This window comes from Squalius cephalus (assembly GCF_949319135.1).
Source record: "Squalius cephalus genome assembly, chromosome: 2".
NCBI classification, from domain to species: Eukaryota; Metazoa; Chordata; class Actinopteri; order Cypriniformes; family Leuciscidae; genus Squalius; species Squalius cephalus.
This window is the reverse complement of record NC_137123.1, coordinates 53,660,680-53,676,006: the sequence shown is the minus strand read 5'-3', so window position 1 is coordinate 53,676,006 and position 15,327 is coordinate 53,660,680. Positions and strand designations below refer to the sequence as shown.

Here is a 15,327-nt window from a genome sequence, read left to right as displayed (position 1 = left end):
AGTGAAAATATAAAAATAAAGGCTAATTAAAAATGTTAATAAATACTATAATAGAATATTAATAATAGTAAATGGGCTTTAGGTTTTTATTTCATGATATGTTATAGTCTGATTTTGTTGTTTGTCAGGTGTCAGCGTTCTCTCGAGAGCATGAGAAGGACTCATATCGACTGAGCTGGGGTGCTGAACATCTGGATAATGTGGTGCTAACCAGCACTCTTTTGCAGTCAGGGTTAGTAGGTTTACACACTCAAAAAGACAAACACACACACTTACCTCCCCTGTCCTACACAAGGTGTGTATCCTTGTTCAAAGCAGGCATTGCATTAGATGCCACTCTTATGGACCATGAATGACAGCTGCTCAAGTTCCTCTCATATTGTTATTTCATGCTCTTTGTTTTTTCATTTATTACACTCACATCATCTCTCTAAATCACTCTCGGCCTCTCTCTCTGCTGTTCGTGATTGTGTTTCTGTTCTGCTTTTAGCCGATCTACCCCATGCCTTGACCATGACAACAGCAGGTGACACTTCTCTTCCTTGTGCCCATTTTCTTCCTCTCTTCATCTACTTATATTACATTATTGCATGTATTTTTAACAACTGACCGCTTTGAGCTTTTTTAAATGAGCCTATTTGTGCCTATTCAATTTTAATAAGCATGTTTTAATGAATACAGTTACTCATGTCTCAGTATTCATAGAGAACCCCATGAATAATATTCAATATTATTCAATATTTCTCACATGGGTTGAATGATACTGAATCCTCCAGTATTTTCCCAATTACCTGTTGAGCAATAAATGACATTAAACAACACTCCTCAAAAGTTTCGTCGGTGAGTCTGTAATTTTACAACACATAATGGCAACGCAATCAGATAATAAAATGAGTGTTCTGGGCTGAACAGAAAACAATAGGAACCGGGAACTTTTCTGGTGAAGTGTGTAATTTCTAATAGTACCAAGGAGAATTGCAAAATTAATGATTGTTTACAAACATATGGAAGCCCACAGAGCCTAAAAAATAAGTTTGGGAAATGAGACAGACTAGTAATAATGCAAGGTGGCATCCATAAGTTTAAAAACAAGAATTTGCACACTTAATGTATTTATTCCTGTATTTCATTTGTGGGTTAAGTAGCATTGCATTGTGTGTTTCACTGTCACTTGCTGTTGTTCTATATAAACAGCTTCCTGGTCAGTTTCATGGTGGATGCTCGCGGCGGAGCCATGCGTGGCTGTCGGCACAATGGGCTACGCATTATTGTGCCACCTAGAAAGTGCTCAGCCCCGACACGGGTCACATGTCGTCTGGTGAAGAGGCACAGACTGGCCTCTATGCCCCCTATGGTGGAGGGAGAGGGGCTCGCAGGCAAGATCATTGAAGTTGGACCCACCGGAGCCCAGTTTCTTGGGTAAGCGAATGCAAAGGTTGAAACTGAACATTTATGCTGTATCACCATGAACATTTTTGTCTACTTTTGTGTATGTATGGCGCAGTTATATGTTCTCTATTTTGTCTCGTCTTGACCGACAAAGCAGAACAATATGTCAACATGTTTGATGTGTCCTAACCAGAAGTGATGTTACAAGTTTCCAGCTACAATCAATTTGTTAGTCTACACTAAATCAGCTGTGAAATGTGATGTAATTTTAACCAATAAGACTGTTTATTTTGTGAATTTTGAACCAATGAGATTCATTGTATGGGGCTACTAGGCATCAGTATTATTTCAATAATATTTATATATTGTTATAATAATTATTCATATTTTGAATTAGCTTTTATTTTATATTTTCAGTTTTTATTATATTGTATATATACTGTATATAAATAAAATGACTATATATATATATATATATATATACTGTATATAAATAAAATGACTATATATATATACTGTATATATATATATATAACATTTCTAGTTTTAGTTTTCATCTAATATTTATATTTGATTATATTTTAACTTTTTTAAATAGTTTTTTAATAGTTTTCGTTAATATTAAACAATAACAACACTGCTTGGCATGACACTGCTGAAATAGAGAGCAAGTGACCAACAAAATGTCAGAGCTGGTTTGGACAGACAAAAACTAATGTTAGAGCTTTTAGTGTTCGTCTCACCTGGTTAGGACACTTGTCATCGCTAGTTTTGAGGAATGACAACAGTGTTCCTCTCTCACTAAATCTGAGTTCAGGAAATCAGGTTCACAGTGTGCCTTGTTTTTTTCCACATATTTTTTAATGGCTGCGATCGGAACAGTAAACTCCACCTCCCAACAGCCCCTCCTCCTCTTAATGAGGGTGAAAGTCTTGTCAGCAGAATTCTGCAGCTGGGTCCACCCGGCACCAAATTCCTCGGGTAGGAGAGATCCTAATGCCAAATATCCACTGGATACCGGCCACATTTCCCCCTGATTCTTTTAAATACACCTCCATCTCCAAGATGTCATATTCTTTTTTATTTTGTCCCTTTTTTTTATAGTTTTGTGAGTTAGTTTTTATCATTCCGAAATAGAGGTGTTCCATGAATTTACCTTTTCCTCCCTTGTTGCATTTTGATATCATTTGTTATTTACTGTTATTCTTTTAATGTATTTGTCATGTGCTGTGTGCCTACTGTATATCGCATTATCCATTGTTTAGTTTACTCTCTTTTTCCGCCTTGCTGCATGCTGCATTTTCCTGTTTGTATGTCCTCCACAGATGCAATATCTGTTTCTGAACAACAACCCTCAATTTATGCTGTCTAAAGCCATACATTAATTTGTCTTAAAATAACACCCCTTATTTTTGCAGGCCTGTAATAGTAGAGATCCCTCACTTTGCTGCATTGCGTGGGACAGAAAGAGAGTTAGTGATTCTGCGCAGTGAGACAGGAGAGAGCTGGAGAGAACATCACTGTGACCATACAGAAGAGGAGCTGAATCAGATACTCAATGGCATGGACGAAGGTGAGTGTGTCAAGAATGCACAGAGACACTTGTTTGATTAACATAACACACCTTAAATTTGCTTTTACACTTATATCAAACTCGGCCAGTGGTGTGCCACAGAAAAATTGGTTGCATTTATTTGATCAAAAATACAGTAAAAACTGATTTCTATATGAATATATTTTAAAATGTAATTTATTCCTGTGATGGCAAAGCTGAATTTTCAGCATCATTACTCCAGTCTTCAGTGTCACATGATCTATCAGAAATTTGCTGATTTAGTGCTTTGAAACATTTACTTATTTTCAATGTTGAAAACAGTTGTGCTGCCTATTATTTTTGTGGAAACCGTCATACATTTATTTCAGGATTCTTTGATGAATACAAAATTCAGAAAGAACAACTTTTTTTTTTTTTTATGTCCCGTTTGATCAATTTAATGCATATTTGCTGAATAATTTATTTTAAAAAAGCATTAATTTATCTGAAAAAAATATATATCTTACAGACCCTTAACATTTGAACAGTAGTATATGTGTTACAGTTAATGTCTTTAGTTGAATAGGTGATTTAGTACAAAAGTGTGACACCTACTTGTTTGGATTGGATTGGAAGTGTATTCTCTGTGAGATTATCATACAAACATAATTATTCACCATTTAAGTACACTTAATTGTATAAACCCTAAACAGTTTTATTTAATGCATACCTTAAATCATGCTCATAATCTTCTTTGTCAACTAATTTTATATTAGATAAATTGCACACACACACACAAAAACAAAAGATTTATTAAGAGATATTATTTGTAATTTTCACACCAGAACTGGACAGTCCTGAGGAGCTGGAGAAAAAGCGAATATGTCGCCTAATCACCCGGGATTTCCCACAATACTTTGCTGTGGTGTCCCGCATTAAACAGGACAGTCACCTGATTGGTCCAGAGGGTGGGGTGCTGAGCAGCACACTTGTTCCACAGGTCCAGGCTGTGTTCCCCGAGGGAGCCCTGACTAAACGTATACGTGTGGGACTACAGGTGATCCCCACTGTGCCTTGCAAGCTTGATCATTGACCTTATAATGTATAAAGAAGAGTTTTTTTATTTAGCTTTTGACATGTGTTAAATCAGTTGTATACACACATTATGTTGAGGGCAACACTGTACAATTTTTAGGATTATTTATTACCCCGTCTGTGTCAATGTGTAGCCCAATTTTTTGATTTTTTTTTTTAGTAAAGGTAAAAAACTGCAAAATTAATACAAATGCATTATATTAAAAAAGATATTGAAAATATCAAGAAATATTCAAATGTGTTGTCATGGTTTCAATAAAAAAAAATTATAGTTACGCTCTTCTCAAAAATATTTATTTAATATACAGTATTACTCCTACATTGTTTAGAGGCAGGGAGAATGATAGAGGGAATTGAAAAATTCAATCTCAATCTCATCCTTCATTAGGCCCAGCCCATCAGTGAGGATCTGGTGAGGAAGATCCTGGGTAGTAAGGCTACATTCAGCCCAATTGTTACATTGGAACCCAGAAGACGCAAGTTTCACAAGCCCATCACAATGACTATTCCTGTCCCTAAAAGCCCAACCAGTGACGGGACCAGCAGTACACCCACTCTACGACTGCTATGTAGCATTACTGGTATGTGATGATAAAGAGTAGGAGTTTATCCCATTTTGTCCATCAATTTGGGCCCTCACATCCAGCCCACTTTCTCTTTGAACTGAGCACTGAGCACCAGAACAGCCAGGCATAAGAACAGCTTTTTCCCTCAGGCTATGTTCCACCTTAACAATACATAACACATCACAGGATTGTACATCTGTAAATAACATCTCAAAACTGTCCATCTGTAAATAGAATATCTGTACATTCATATTTCTGTCTGTTGGTGTATTTTTTTTCTCTGTTGTAATGTTTTAATATTGTATATATTTAAATTTCATTGTCTTATCTCTTTATTATTGATGTTATATTTCATTTTATTGTCTTAATTTCTATAAATGTCTGTACCTTTTTTTGCACTGGAAGCTCCTGGCACCAAGATAAATTCCTTGTGTGTGTAAACACACTTGGCAATAAAGCTCTTTCTGATTCTGAATCTGAATTATCCAAGAGAAAAAAAAAATCACGTGAGAAGGTGTGAATAGTTCTCTTTTTTTTTCAGGAGGGACAACTCCAGCACAGTGGGAGGACATAACTGGATCCACACCTCTGACATTCATCAACCAGTGTGTTTCATTTACCACCAATGTATCAGCAAGGTGAGTTCTGCTGCAGTGACATCTGTTTGCTTACTGGTTTCCTTTGACAAATGGTTAAATAAATGTTTTCTCTCCCAGGTTCTGGCTCATAGATTGCCGTCAGATCCAGGAGTCTGTGAACTTCTCCAGTCAGCTGTATCGCGAGATCATCTGTGTGCCCTATATGGCCAAGTTTGTCATCTTCGCCAAGACTTTAGACCCCATCGAAGCACGACTCCGCTGCTTCTGTATGACGGATGATAAGATGGACAAAACTCTGGAGCAGCAGGAGAACTTCACAGAGGTGGCTCGTAGTCGAGATGTCGAGGTAAGTGTGGTTTAGCTAGTCTTGTCACAACAAAAAGTGCCATTGACAAGAACATTTTCTAAATGGTGGTATATTTATCTCTACAGGTACTAGAGGGAAAGCCAATCTTTGCCGACTGCTTTGGAAATCTGGTCCCACTGACCAAAAGTGGACAGCACCATGTGTTCAGTTTCTATGCCTTTAAAGAAAACCGTCTTTCTCTATTTATCAAAGTAAGCACTTTGTTATTTGAAGGACTATTTATAGTAGATAACTATGCGGATATTATTTCAACATTTTAAACACAGCACAAAAAGGCACTGAGTTACAAATCTTTAAACAAATGTGTTACAGCACTCCACATTGCCCCCTACTAGTTTAAATATGATGCCACAGTATTGTGTAAATGTCTCTTGTTGGTCAGAAAAGTCACAGACTGGTTGTTTCAACAGATTCGTGACAGCACTCAAGAACCATGTGGCAGACTGTCTTTTACAAAAGAGCCAAGAACATATCGCAGTCTAAACCACAATGCAATATGCAACCTGAACATCTGCCTGCCTATCTACTCAAAGGTAAGTGCAGACACTCTCAACTAGCATATTAACTCGCATAGCCTATACATTTGCATACATTGACACAAAAAGCCAATACCTTTTATTCAAATGATATTTAGTTTCGCCATATTTAATCTGACAGTTGATTTTTACTCTTAAGGAATCCGATTCTGACGAAGATGCAGATGTGGAGGTAAATGCCTATTTTAAAATTTTGAAAATCATTTCTTTTTAATGTATTCTTTGCAAAAAGAAAATGTTTCATGTTTTCAATCCTATTAACTTTCTCTGTTTTAATCTAATTTCTTTTTAGAGTGAGAAGACACATGAGAAATGTAAGCAATATTTAAGTCTATAGTTTAATTAAATGAAAATTATGCACACCTGGGCAAAAAAAGACCCAGTCCCAAGCCCAAAATGGTTAAACACTAAGCTTTTAACTGTCTTAACCACAAATTATTGGTCAGGAAGTTAGCTAAATTTAAGCAAATGCACTATTTAAAGGCCATTTCTGTCTCAGGAAAAACATCAAAGTTGTTCCCATATTTTGGGCAGAATATGGGAAGTTTAATTGAGAGAGTGGTTCATCTGATTTGTGTGGAGCTCATGTTTTGGCCTGGTCAGTGTCCAGATTTGAACCCTATACTGAATAGAACTAGGAGACATTTTAAACTACTCATGAACAGTTCGAAGCCATTAACGTTGAGTGGAACACTAAGGGGGACAAAGGGGAGTCTAATCCATGCTAAATTACTTAATCTACAGTATTAGTGCAATTCTTGGTTCATCTCCTGACCAGTAATTTGTGATTAAAATGGTTAAGACCATTAAAAGACTATTAAATATGTAGACATTTTTTTCTGCCTAGGAGTGTATATACTGCGTTTTCTAACATAGTTTTGTAACCTCCATAATACATTGTTTGAAATATTATAGAAAACATATTTATAAGTGATTTTAACAGAAATTGTATTTGTGGATCCCTGACTGCTGTGCTATGGCTGATAAACATCTCTTCCTCCATTTTTATTTTTTTTCGTCTGCTGTTCTCATAAAACATTACGTTCAATTATATTCTCTTACAATGGTATCTTACTTCTGGCATGATGATTTCTAAAATGTTTAATGAGTTTAAAATCAAATGTGTTACATGCCAAAAGAGATACTGGAAAACAAACCATTCTCCCCGAAAAAAAAATCACACTGACCAGGCACATATTATTTTGCCTGTAATGAAATCTAATTATTTGCTTGCCACAAGTCACCTTTGCATGGATCATTTCCCTTGCATGGAAATAACTTGACTTACACATATTATATTATTGTATGTGTGTGAGTGTGTCTGCTCAGCCTGTATGTGTGGATAACTTTTTTGAAAATATGCATAATTTATGTAGCATTTTTATCCCTGTCACTCACATTCTTTATTTGATTTGATTCACTCGTGTTTATTATTGCTTTCCTAAATTTTCCTTATCATTTACCTCAGTCTTTTAACAAATTCCCATATGTTCCTCCATGATTGACTCAAAGCCATAGCATTTGATAATTCAAAAGTGTTTTATGGGAAAAACCTCTGATTGTATCTCAGTGCTGTTTTTAAGGGCTTTGAACATGTTTCGAACATGCTATCTGTGTTTTTGTTGACATGAGCTCTTCATGTCGAGAACAATCTTGAGATGCCTCATTGGTACAGCTCCACTCCGTGTTATGATTACTTTCCTCATTTGTTCTTTGTGCACAGGTTTCTGTATTACTTATACTTTCCCTTTGTTTTTCTTTATACTTTCCCTCTTGTGCAAGTGTATGAGTGGATACTTGAAACAATATAACGTGTTTAAGCAAGTTATTTCCTGCCCATTTCCTCCTCTCACTCTGTAATTCTTCTTTGCTTTGCTTAACTGCTCCCATGCCTTCCCAAATCCTTTGGATCCAAATCTAGATAAATTTTGCGATTTTCGTCATTGTCAAGTAGTTTCCTTATCATCTGAACTGAAGACAGTTTGTATTGCTCCTGCCCTGACTAGTTTTCCAATGTCTTTTGTCCTCTTAATTTTCCCTTTGTTCTTTTAAACAACTCTTTGTGCTGTTTAAATGGAAGATTATGATGGATCTGAGATAACAGAGTTTTCCATGATGCAAATCATGCATGATCCTGCCACACTCGCAAGTCCAGATCTGCTTTCAGAGGTGTCCGATATGAAGCAGGACCTGATTAAAGTGTCAGTCCTTCTGACCTCTGAAAAATCCGAAATATCGTGCTCCTCGGATGCCAGAGAGAGATCAGACAAGGCTGGGGATGACGAAGTGGATGAGCCATTTGAAATTGTTGAAAAAGTGAAAGAGGACTTGGAAAAGGTAGAAGAGATCCTCCTTGAGGGAACAATGGATAAAACAAAGAGGGAAGGTGCTATTGGGATATCTGTAACCATTGATGATGATGAGTGGGTACTTCTCGGTGAGACAGATGTTGAGGAATCCAAAAGCAAAAACATCACTGAAGACCAAGAGACTCTCATTCAGGAAGTTCGAATCACAAGAGACACTATATCAAGTTCTTCTCCTAAGAGGGATATGTCAGGTATGGTTTCATATCTCAGTGGTGACTTAGAACAATGTCTGCAGGAACCTGTACCATTTAGTCATTCACAAGATGTAGATATTGTTCAAGAAAGCTTTAAAGAGGTATTCGTTGCCCATGGTAAACACCGTCCAGCAAAAATAAAAAAGCCATTAAGGAAAAGGCGTAAAGAGAGGGAGTTTGCAAGTGGCAGTTCTGAAGATGACCTGGAAAGGATGAGTAGGAGTCAGTCTGAAGAGTCTCTTGATGAAGATGCAGTTATTGGTGGATCTGAACCTGTCTTTGGATCGGTTCCTGTGTCTCCTAGAGTTGTAGAAACTCCAATTGGATCCATTAAAGACAGGGTTAAGGCACTGCAGAAGAAGGTTGAAGAAGAAAAGGAGGTGGACAATCAAAACTGGAAAGTGAATACTTCCCAGGGTAAGTCTTATGTCACAGAGACAGAAAAATCAACCAAGCTTCCTCCAAAATCCCCCATATCTCCAAAGTCACAGACAGAAAGGCTGGCAGAAACCATGTCTGTAAGAGAGCTGATGAAGGCATTTCAGACTGGCCAAGATCCATCAAAAAGCAAGTCTGGACTTTTTGAACATAAAGCAATTACGGCTGTTACCTCTGAGATGGCAACTTCTGATGTGATGCAGGTTCCCCCAACATATGATTACCAAATGACAGTAACACATCAACATTTACAAGAAAGAGCAATTACGACTGTGACCTCTGAAACGGCAAGTCCTATTGAAACACAGATTCCTCCAACATATGACAGCCAAGTGACAGTAACAACCCAACGTTTACAAGACAGTGCAATTACGACTGAGACCTCTGAAACGGCAAGTCCTATTGAAACACAGATTCCTCCGACATATGACAGCCAATTGACAGTAACAACCCAACATTTACAAGAAAGAGCAATTACGACTGAGACCTCTGAAACGGCAAGTCCTATTGTAACACAGATTCCTCTGACGTATGACAGCCAACTGACAGTAACAACCCAACATTTACAAGAAAGAGCAATTACGACTGAGACCTCTGAAATGGCAAGTCCTAATGTAACACAGATTCCTCCAACATATGACAGCCAATTGACAGTAACAACCCAACATTTACAAGAAAGAGCAATTACGACTGAGACCTCTGAAACGTCAAGTCCTATTGTAACACAGATTCCTCCATCGCATGACAGCCAACTGACAGTATCAGCCCAACATTTACAAGAAAGAGCAATTACGACTGAGACCTCTGAAACGTCAAGTCCTATTGTAACACAGATTCCTCCATCGCATGACAGCCAACTGACAGTATCAGCCCAACATTTACAAGAAAGAGCAATTACGACTGAGACCTCTGAAACGGCAAGTCCCAATGTAACACAGATTCCTCCAAATTATGACAGCCAATTGACAGTAATAACCCAACATTTACAAGAAAGAGCAATTACGACTGAGACCTCTGAAACGGCAAGTCCTATTGTAACACAGATTCCTCCATCGTATGACAGCCAACTGACAGTAACAACCCAACATTTACAAGAAAGAGCAATTACGACTGAGACCTCTGAAACGGCAAGTCCTAATGTAACACAGATTCCTCCAACATATGACAGCCAATTGACAGTAACAACCCAACATTTACAAGATGGGGCAATTACAACTGTAACCTCTGAAGCGTCAAGTTCTGATATGATGCAGGTCCCTCCATCGTATGACAGCCAACTGACAGTAACAACCCAACATTTACAAGAAAGAGCAATTACGACTGAGACCTCTGAAACGGCAAGTCCTAATGTAACACAGATTCCTCCAACATATGACAGCCAATTGACAGTAACAACCCAACATTTACAAGATGGGGCAATTACAACTGTAACCTCTGAAGCGTCAAGTTCTGATATGATGCAGGTCCCTCCAAAATATGATAACCAAATGACAGTATCGTCCCAACATTTACAAGAACAAAATGTTGTAGAAAACAAGATAATTCAAGAATCATGTTTTGACCCAAACACAATTCAGTATAAACCATTGATCGATGATGGTGAATCACTACATGAAAAACCATTGACGACCTTAAGCAGTACTTTGTCTATCCAAAATACAGAAGGTGACCCAGCTATAACTTCCAACATTATCTTTAACTTTAAAGAGGAAAGCTCTCCGGAAGACCTGTTCTCTAAGCTTACATCAATTGACCAAAATGGAAAACCATCTCAGGAACGAGGCAGATTTGAGACTGAGGAACAACAAATAACTTCTGAGCTATTAGAAAATGAAGACCCAGGGCTGATACCTGAGAGAATCTATTATGAAGATAACATCTGCCAGAATAGGAGATTGTCTGTGGAACCTCAGATCAGCCCAGACAGGAAACCATCAGAAGACTTCAGCGCAGATATTAAGGCAGAACTTGAGGACAGTCCTGGATATCTACTCTTTAGGCGGAGATCAGGTGAAGCAAGTAAACGCTATTTAAAGTGTAGCGATGGCCCTTCTTTAGACGATGAGGAACAGTTACACAAGGTAACTGTGGATCCAGGTAAATCAAATATAATCACTGCATTTGCTACTGCAATGGTGCAAGGTGAGCCCTTACTTAAAAGTGAAATACATGAAGATTCGGAAGAAAGTCCTGATAGTGAGAAACACAAGGCCTTGGTAGACTCTCCTGACAATAGTATAGGGACTAGGACTCCTTTCACTCCTTCACATGAGGGACTTGCTGAAACCCCTCAAAATAGCCCTGAAATCTTTGTTTTGTCTTCCTGTACAACTAATGAAGAAACAGAAGTCAGACATCAAGGGGCTAAGGAGACAACTTACCAATCAATTTTGGTGACATCACATGAAAGAGCAGAGAGTGACAAGAGTGTCCAATTATGTTCAGTAACCGACATAAAAAGCAAGACATCACCTTATGATTCTAAGATTAAATCACCTTCCCTATTGACCAGAATTGATTCACCATCCAATGATGACACTGAAATGGATTCACTTTCTCCATCCTCCAAAACAGAGTCACCATCCTCTACTAATTCGAAGACAATAATTCAAGATACAATTCAAGTTATGAAATGGGACAGTGAAACATCTGCACGTGATATGATAAGTGATTCATCCTATAGAGATGATATGAAGCCAACAGAATTCAGTGTAATCACTGAGTCTGAGAAGATACCTCAACATTTCCATCACAGTCAAGATGCACTAGATAGACCATCTAGTTTGGATTCTCTGCTGCCTGAAACCATAAGTGACTCTAAAACTCTCTGGAGAACAGACTCACTTGAGACTACTCCCATCAGAGAAGAGGGGTCATCTCAAAAAACGCCAGACTCTATCGAGCCAAGCCCAAACAAGGAGTCCCCATGTCAAGACTCATTAGAGGGAAGTCCCACTGGGGAGGAGTATGGACAATTAAGTTATATTGAAAGGGTCTTCTCAGCAAGTCAGTCTTTTGTTTCTGATTCTAGGAAAAATTTAGAAAAAGTAAAAAAAGAAAAAATTTCTGAACAAGACAGTTATTTAGAAAGTGAGTCCTCCCAAGGGTCCCATGAGACCCCAGATATGCAGTGCCTTTCCATGACCCTGGAGCAAAAAGAAGAGGTACTTGACAGTGAGGATCTTCATGATTTTGATGCTTTACAAAGGCAATTCACTCCAGAAGAAGAGATGTTTAAGATGGCTGCAAAGATCAAAACATTTGATGAAATGGAAAAGGATGCAAGAGTTAAAAAGGTAAAATTTGATTTTGATTGTGATTTTAAACAACTGAAAGAAGAAAACCTGTCACCACATAAAAGTCCACTAGACTTTAACACAGTGTTAACGAAAGAATCAGAGGAGCAGTGCTTGGAGAATCTGACTGAATCTGGCCCAGTATTACCTTTACAACCTTCATTGTCTGATGAGGATTATGAAAACCCTGAGTTGGATGAGTTATCTCACAAAATATCATATGTAACCAGTGAGGTTTTAAAGACCATGGACAAAGGTGAGCAAGACCATACCCATTTGAAGACTGTGGATTTACAGACATGCACAAACATACCATCTTTGCAAACCCATGGAAACAAAGAGGAAGACTATGAACAGTTCTCTACCGAGTACCATACTACAGTGATCGGTGGGACTACACCTGAGGAGGATCTGGTTATTACATCAGCAGAAAGCGAAACAGGCATTGAGACGGATGCTGATGTTGATTCTAAATCTCCTGGTGAGAGCCCAACTTCAGAAAAAGTGCTAGAACTAGTTTCTCCTACTGAAATTGTAGGTACTACTACTGCAGCAAAGGAAGTGCTGAATGAATCCCAGACAGATTTATGTATTTATGAAGAGGACAATGAAGGAAAGCCAGAAGAAATTCCAGCATCTACTCCAAGAGACTTGGTTCCCTGGAGTGCTGAAGTGGAAGATGATGAGGCATTTGATGCACAAATTGAGGCTGAGGAGCAGAAAATACTTGCTTTGTGTACAGACAGACAATCCCATGGAACCACACCTGACACAACTCCAGGACGTACCCCTACTGAAGAGGGGACACCAAATCCTTTCCTCTTCCAAGAGGGAAAACTATTTGAGATGACCAGAGGTGGAGCCATTGACATGACCAAGAGGACAATGGAGGAAGAGGAAGAAAGATTAGTCTTTTTTCCAATAAATGAAGATCCAAGTGAAGAATTTGAACAAGTCAATTTCAACACTAGTGAGTCTGTTTCTGTAGCTTCATTTGAGATGACCGCAGATGGTTTAGTGCATCAAGACAGGTTTACGGAGGAACCTGATACAAAGTCTGATGGCTTTAGACAAACTGGAACCAAGATTAAACCAGAACATCCAGAACCGATTAAATTCCCTCTAGAGAGTGAACTAAAGAGCCCCACAGAGGATAATGGAATCCATGAAGACACACTGATACCGAATGTTGACACTGCCAATTATACAGTAACACGAACAGTTTATTCTGAGCAAGACCTGGAATCATCCGACTCCTCAGTAGAAGATGAACAACATTCTGTTGTTGAAATGCCCATATCCAACCAAGTATCAATGAGTTCTTCTAGTGCCTCAGCTCATACTGTTAGTCAACAGCAATTCCAGACATCACCTTCAATGTCCACTCTATTCAAGGACATTGCTGCTGAAATTGAAGACACAACATCTAAGCCAAAAATAGCTGTGAAAGCAGCCAGCTTTGACCAAATTTTAGGACAAGGGGACTCCATTGAGCAGAATCAAAGGCCTAAATCTGAGGCAGATATTGGTGTCTCAGAATGGTCCATATCTGTTGTGGATGATCACACTCATATAGAAAGCAACTACACCAAACCAAAGACTTCATCCTCCCAGATGCCTGTTTCACCAACACAGGCTCCTCCACAGTATTCTGCATCCAGTCAACCTGAACTACCTGCCAAAGTCTTTCAGGAATTAGACCCTTCAAGGAACACAGAGTGTGATGAAACCAAAGGAGACAGAGCCTCTGTTGAGTTAGGGATAGAAAGTAGTTTGAAAGCAATTCGACCCCCGTCCGTAGGCGATGATGTCTTTGAGTCAAGGCCCTACTGGGAGGATTGTGTGGAGACACAGATGCAGAGAATCTCAGACAGCACTACCCCAGACCAAAGTAAAGGTACCTCTACTTGGCACTTGCCCCCCGTATTACTTGCTCCAAAATTTACCTTAACTCCATGAAAAGTCTTTTTTCTTTAGTTTTTTCTTTATTTTGTGTTTTAATGTGTTGTTCTGTGTTGTCCTGTGCTTTATGTTTCATATATTGTAGTGTTTTGTATTGTACTTTGTCTCATCTCAATGTTTTCTTGTGTGTGTTTGTGTGTCATTTTGACTTTTTATGTCATGTTTTATTCATTTGCATATCAGTGTGTACATGAAAACTGAAATCTCAAGATTGACTAGCTCTACTTTTTTTTGTTGATAATATTACAGTTTCCTGTGCAATGCATGCCCACTACTGCATGTTTCATCTGAGGAATATTAAAACAACCTTGGCAATGGCACATTTTTGTGGAAAAATACTTAAAAGAATATATTATGGCATATAATATTATATAATTTTGTAGATCTATACAATATATACAGTAATTATATAGATATTCAGTCACTGTGCTTTCATGCTATTAACTCTTTCCCCACCAGCATTTTTTTAAAAAGTTGCCAGCCACCGCTAGCATTTTTGATCATTTTCACAAAATTTTCATTTTGTTGTATGAATAAATGAACATGCAATATATCAAAAGAAAGAACAGAGCCTCTACTTTTAAACGAACAAACAAAAAGTTTCATTAGAAAAAGCAACATTTTGAGCAAAGATTACGCCTGGATCGGATTCAGAACAATGATCAAAACATAAATGGAGTAGATCGAGTCCATCAACCCCCCCAAAGCTTGCACAGTACTATACCTCATCCTGGGTCGACATTTCATTCTGTAGCATATATGCTGTTTAATGTTGATGATCACGTTATTTTACATATACATCTGCTTACAGATGCAAAAGTCTTTTGATTAGGAGATTCAGTACTCTTTCAGAAGATGTCATAGCGCTCCCTACCGTATAACAGTAAAAACACAAAAGCCGGAAATTTCTGTCATTGGCGGGGAAGCATTGTCTCATAAATGACGGAAATTTCCGTCGATGGTGGGGAAAGAGTTAAGAAAT

General features: G+C 38.1%; 1 protein-coding gene across 3 annotated transcripts in view; it reads left to right on the top strand.

Moving 5' to 3' along the window:
• Positions 1-15,327, top strand: part of ank2a (ankyrin 2a, neuronal) — a 79,121-nt gene that overhangs the window by 47,581 nt on the left and 16,213 nt on the right. Inside the window, exons 27-40 of one of the 3 annotated variants that reach the window (XM_079858254.1) lie at positions 129-232; positions 491-526; positions 1,195-1,419; positions 2,272-2,370; positions 2,808-2,962; positions 3,769-3,980; positions 4,407-4,599; positions 5,126-5,222; positions 5,301-5,529; positions 5,616-5,741; positions 5,961-6,083; positions 6,226-6,258; positions 6,379-6,400; positions 8,167-14,280. In XM_079858254.1, coding sequence (XP_079714380.1) covers positions 129-232; positions 491-526; positions 1,195-1,419; positions 2,272-2,370; positions 2,808-2,962; positions 3,769-3,980; positions 4,407-4,599; positions 5,126-5,222; positions 5,301-5,529; positions 5,616-5,741; positions 5,961-6,083; positions 6,226-6,258; positions 6,379-6,400; positions 8,167-14,280 — 7,768 coding nt within the window. The remainder of the gene's footprint in view (positions 1-128; positions 233-490; positions 527-1,194; positions 1,420-2,271; positions 2,371-2,807; positions 2,963-3,768; positions 3,981-4,406; positions 4,600-5,125; positions 5,223-5,300; positions 5,530-5,615; positions 5,742-5,960; positions 6,084-6,225; positions 6,259-6,378; positions 6,401-8,166; positions 14,281-15,327) is intronic. The other 2 variants (XM_079858255.1, XM_079858256.1) reach the window with 2 other exon arrangements.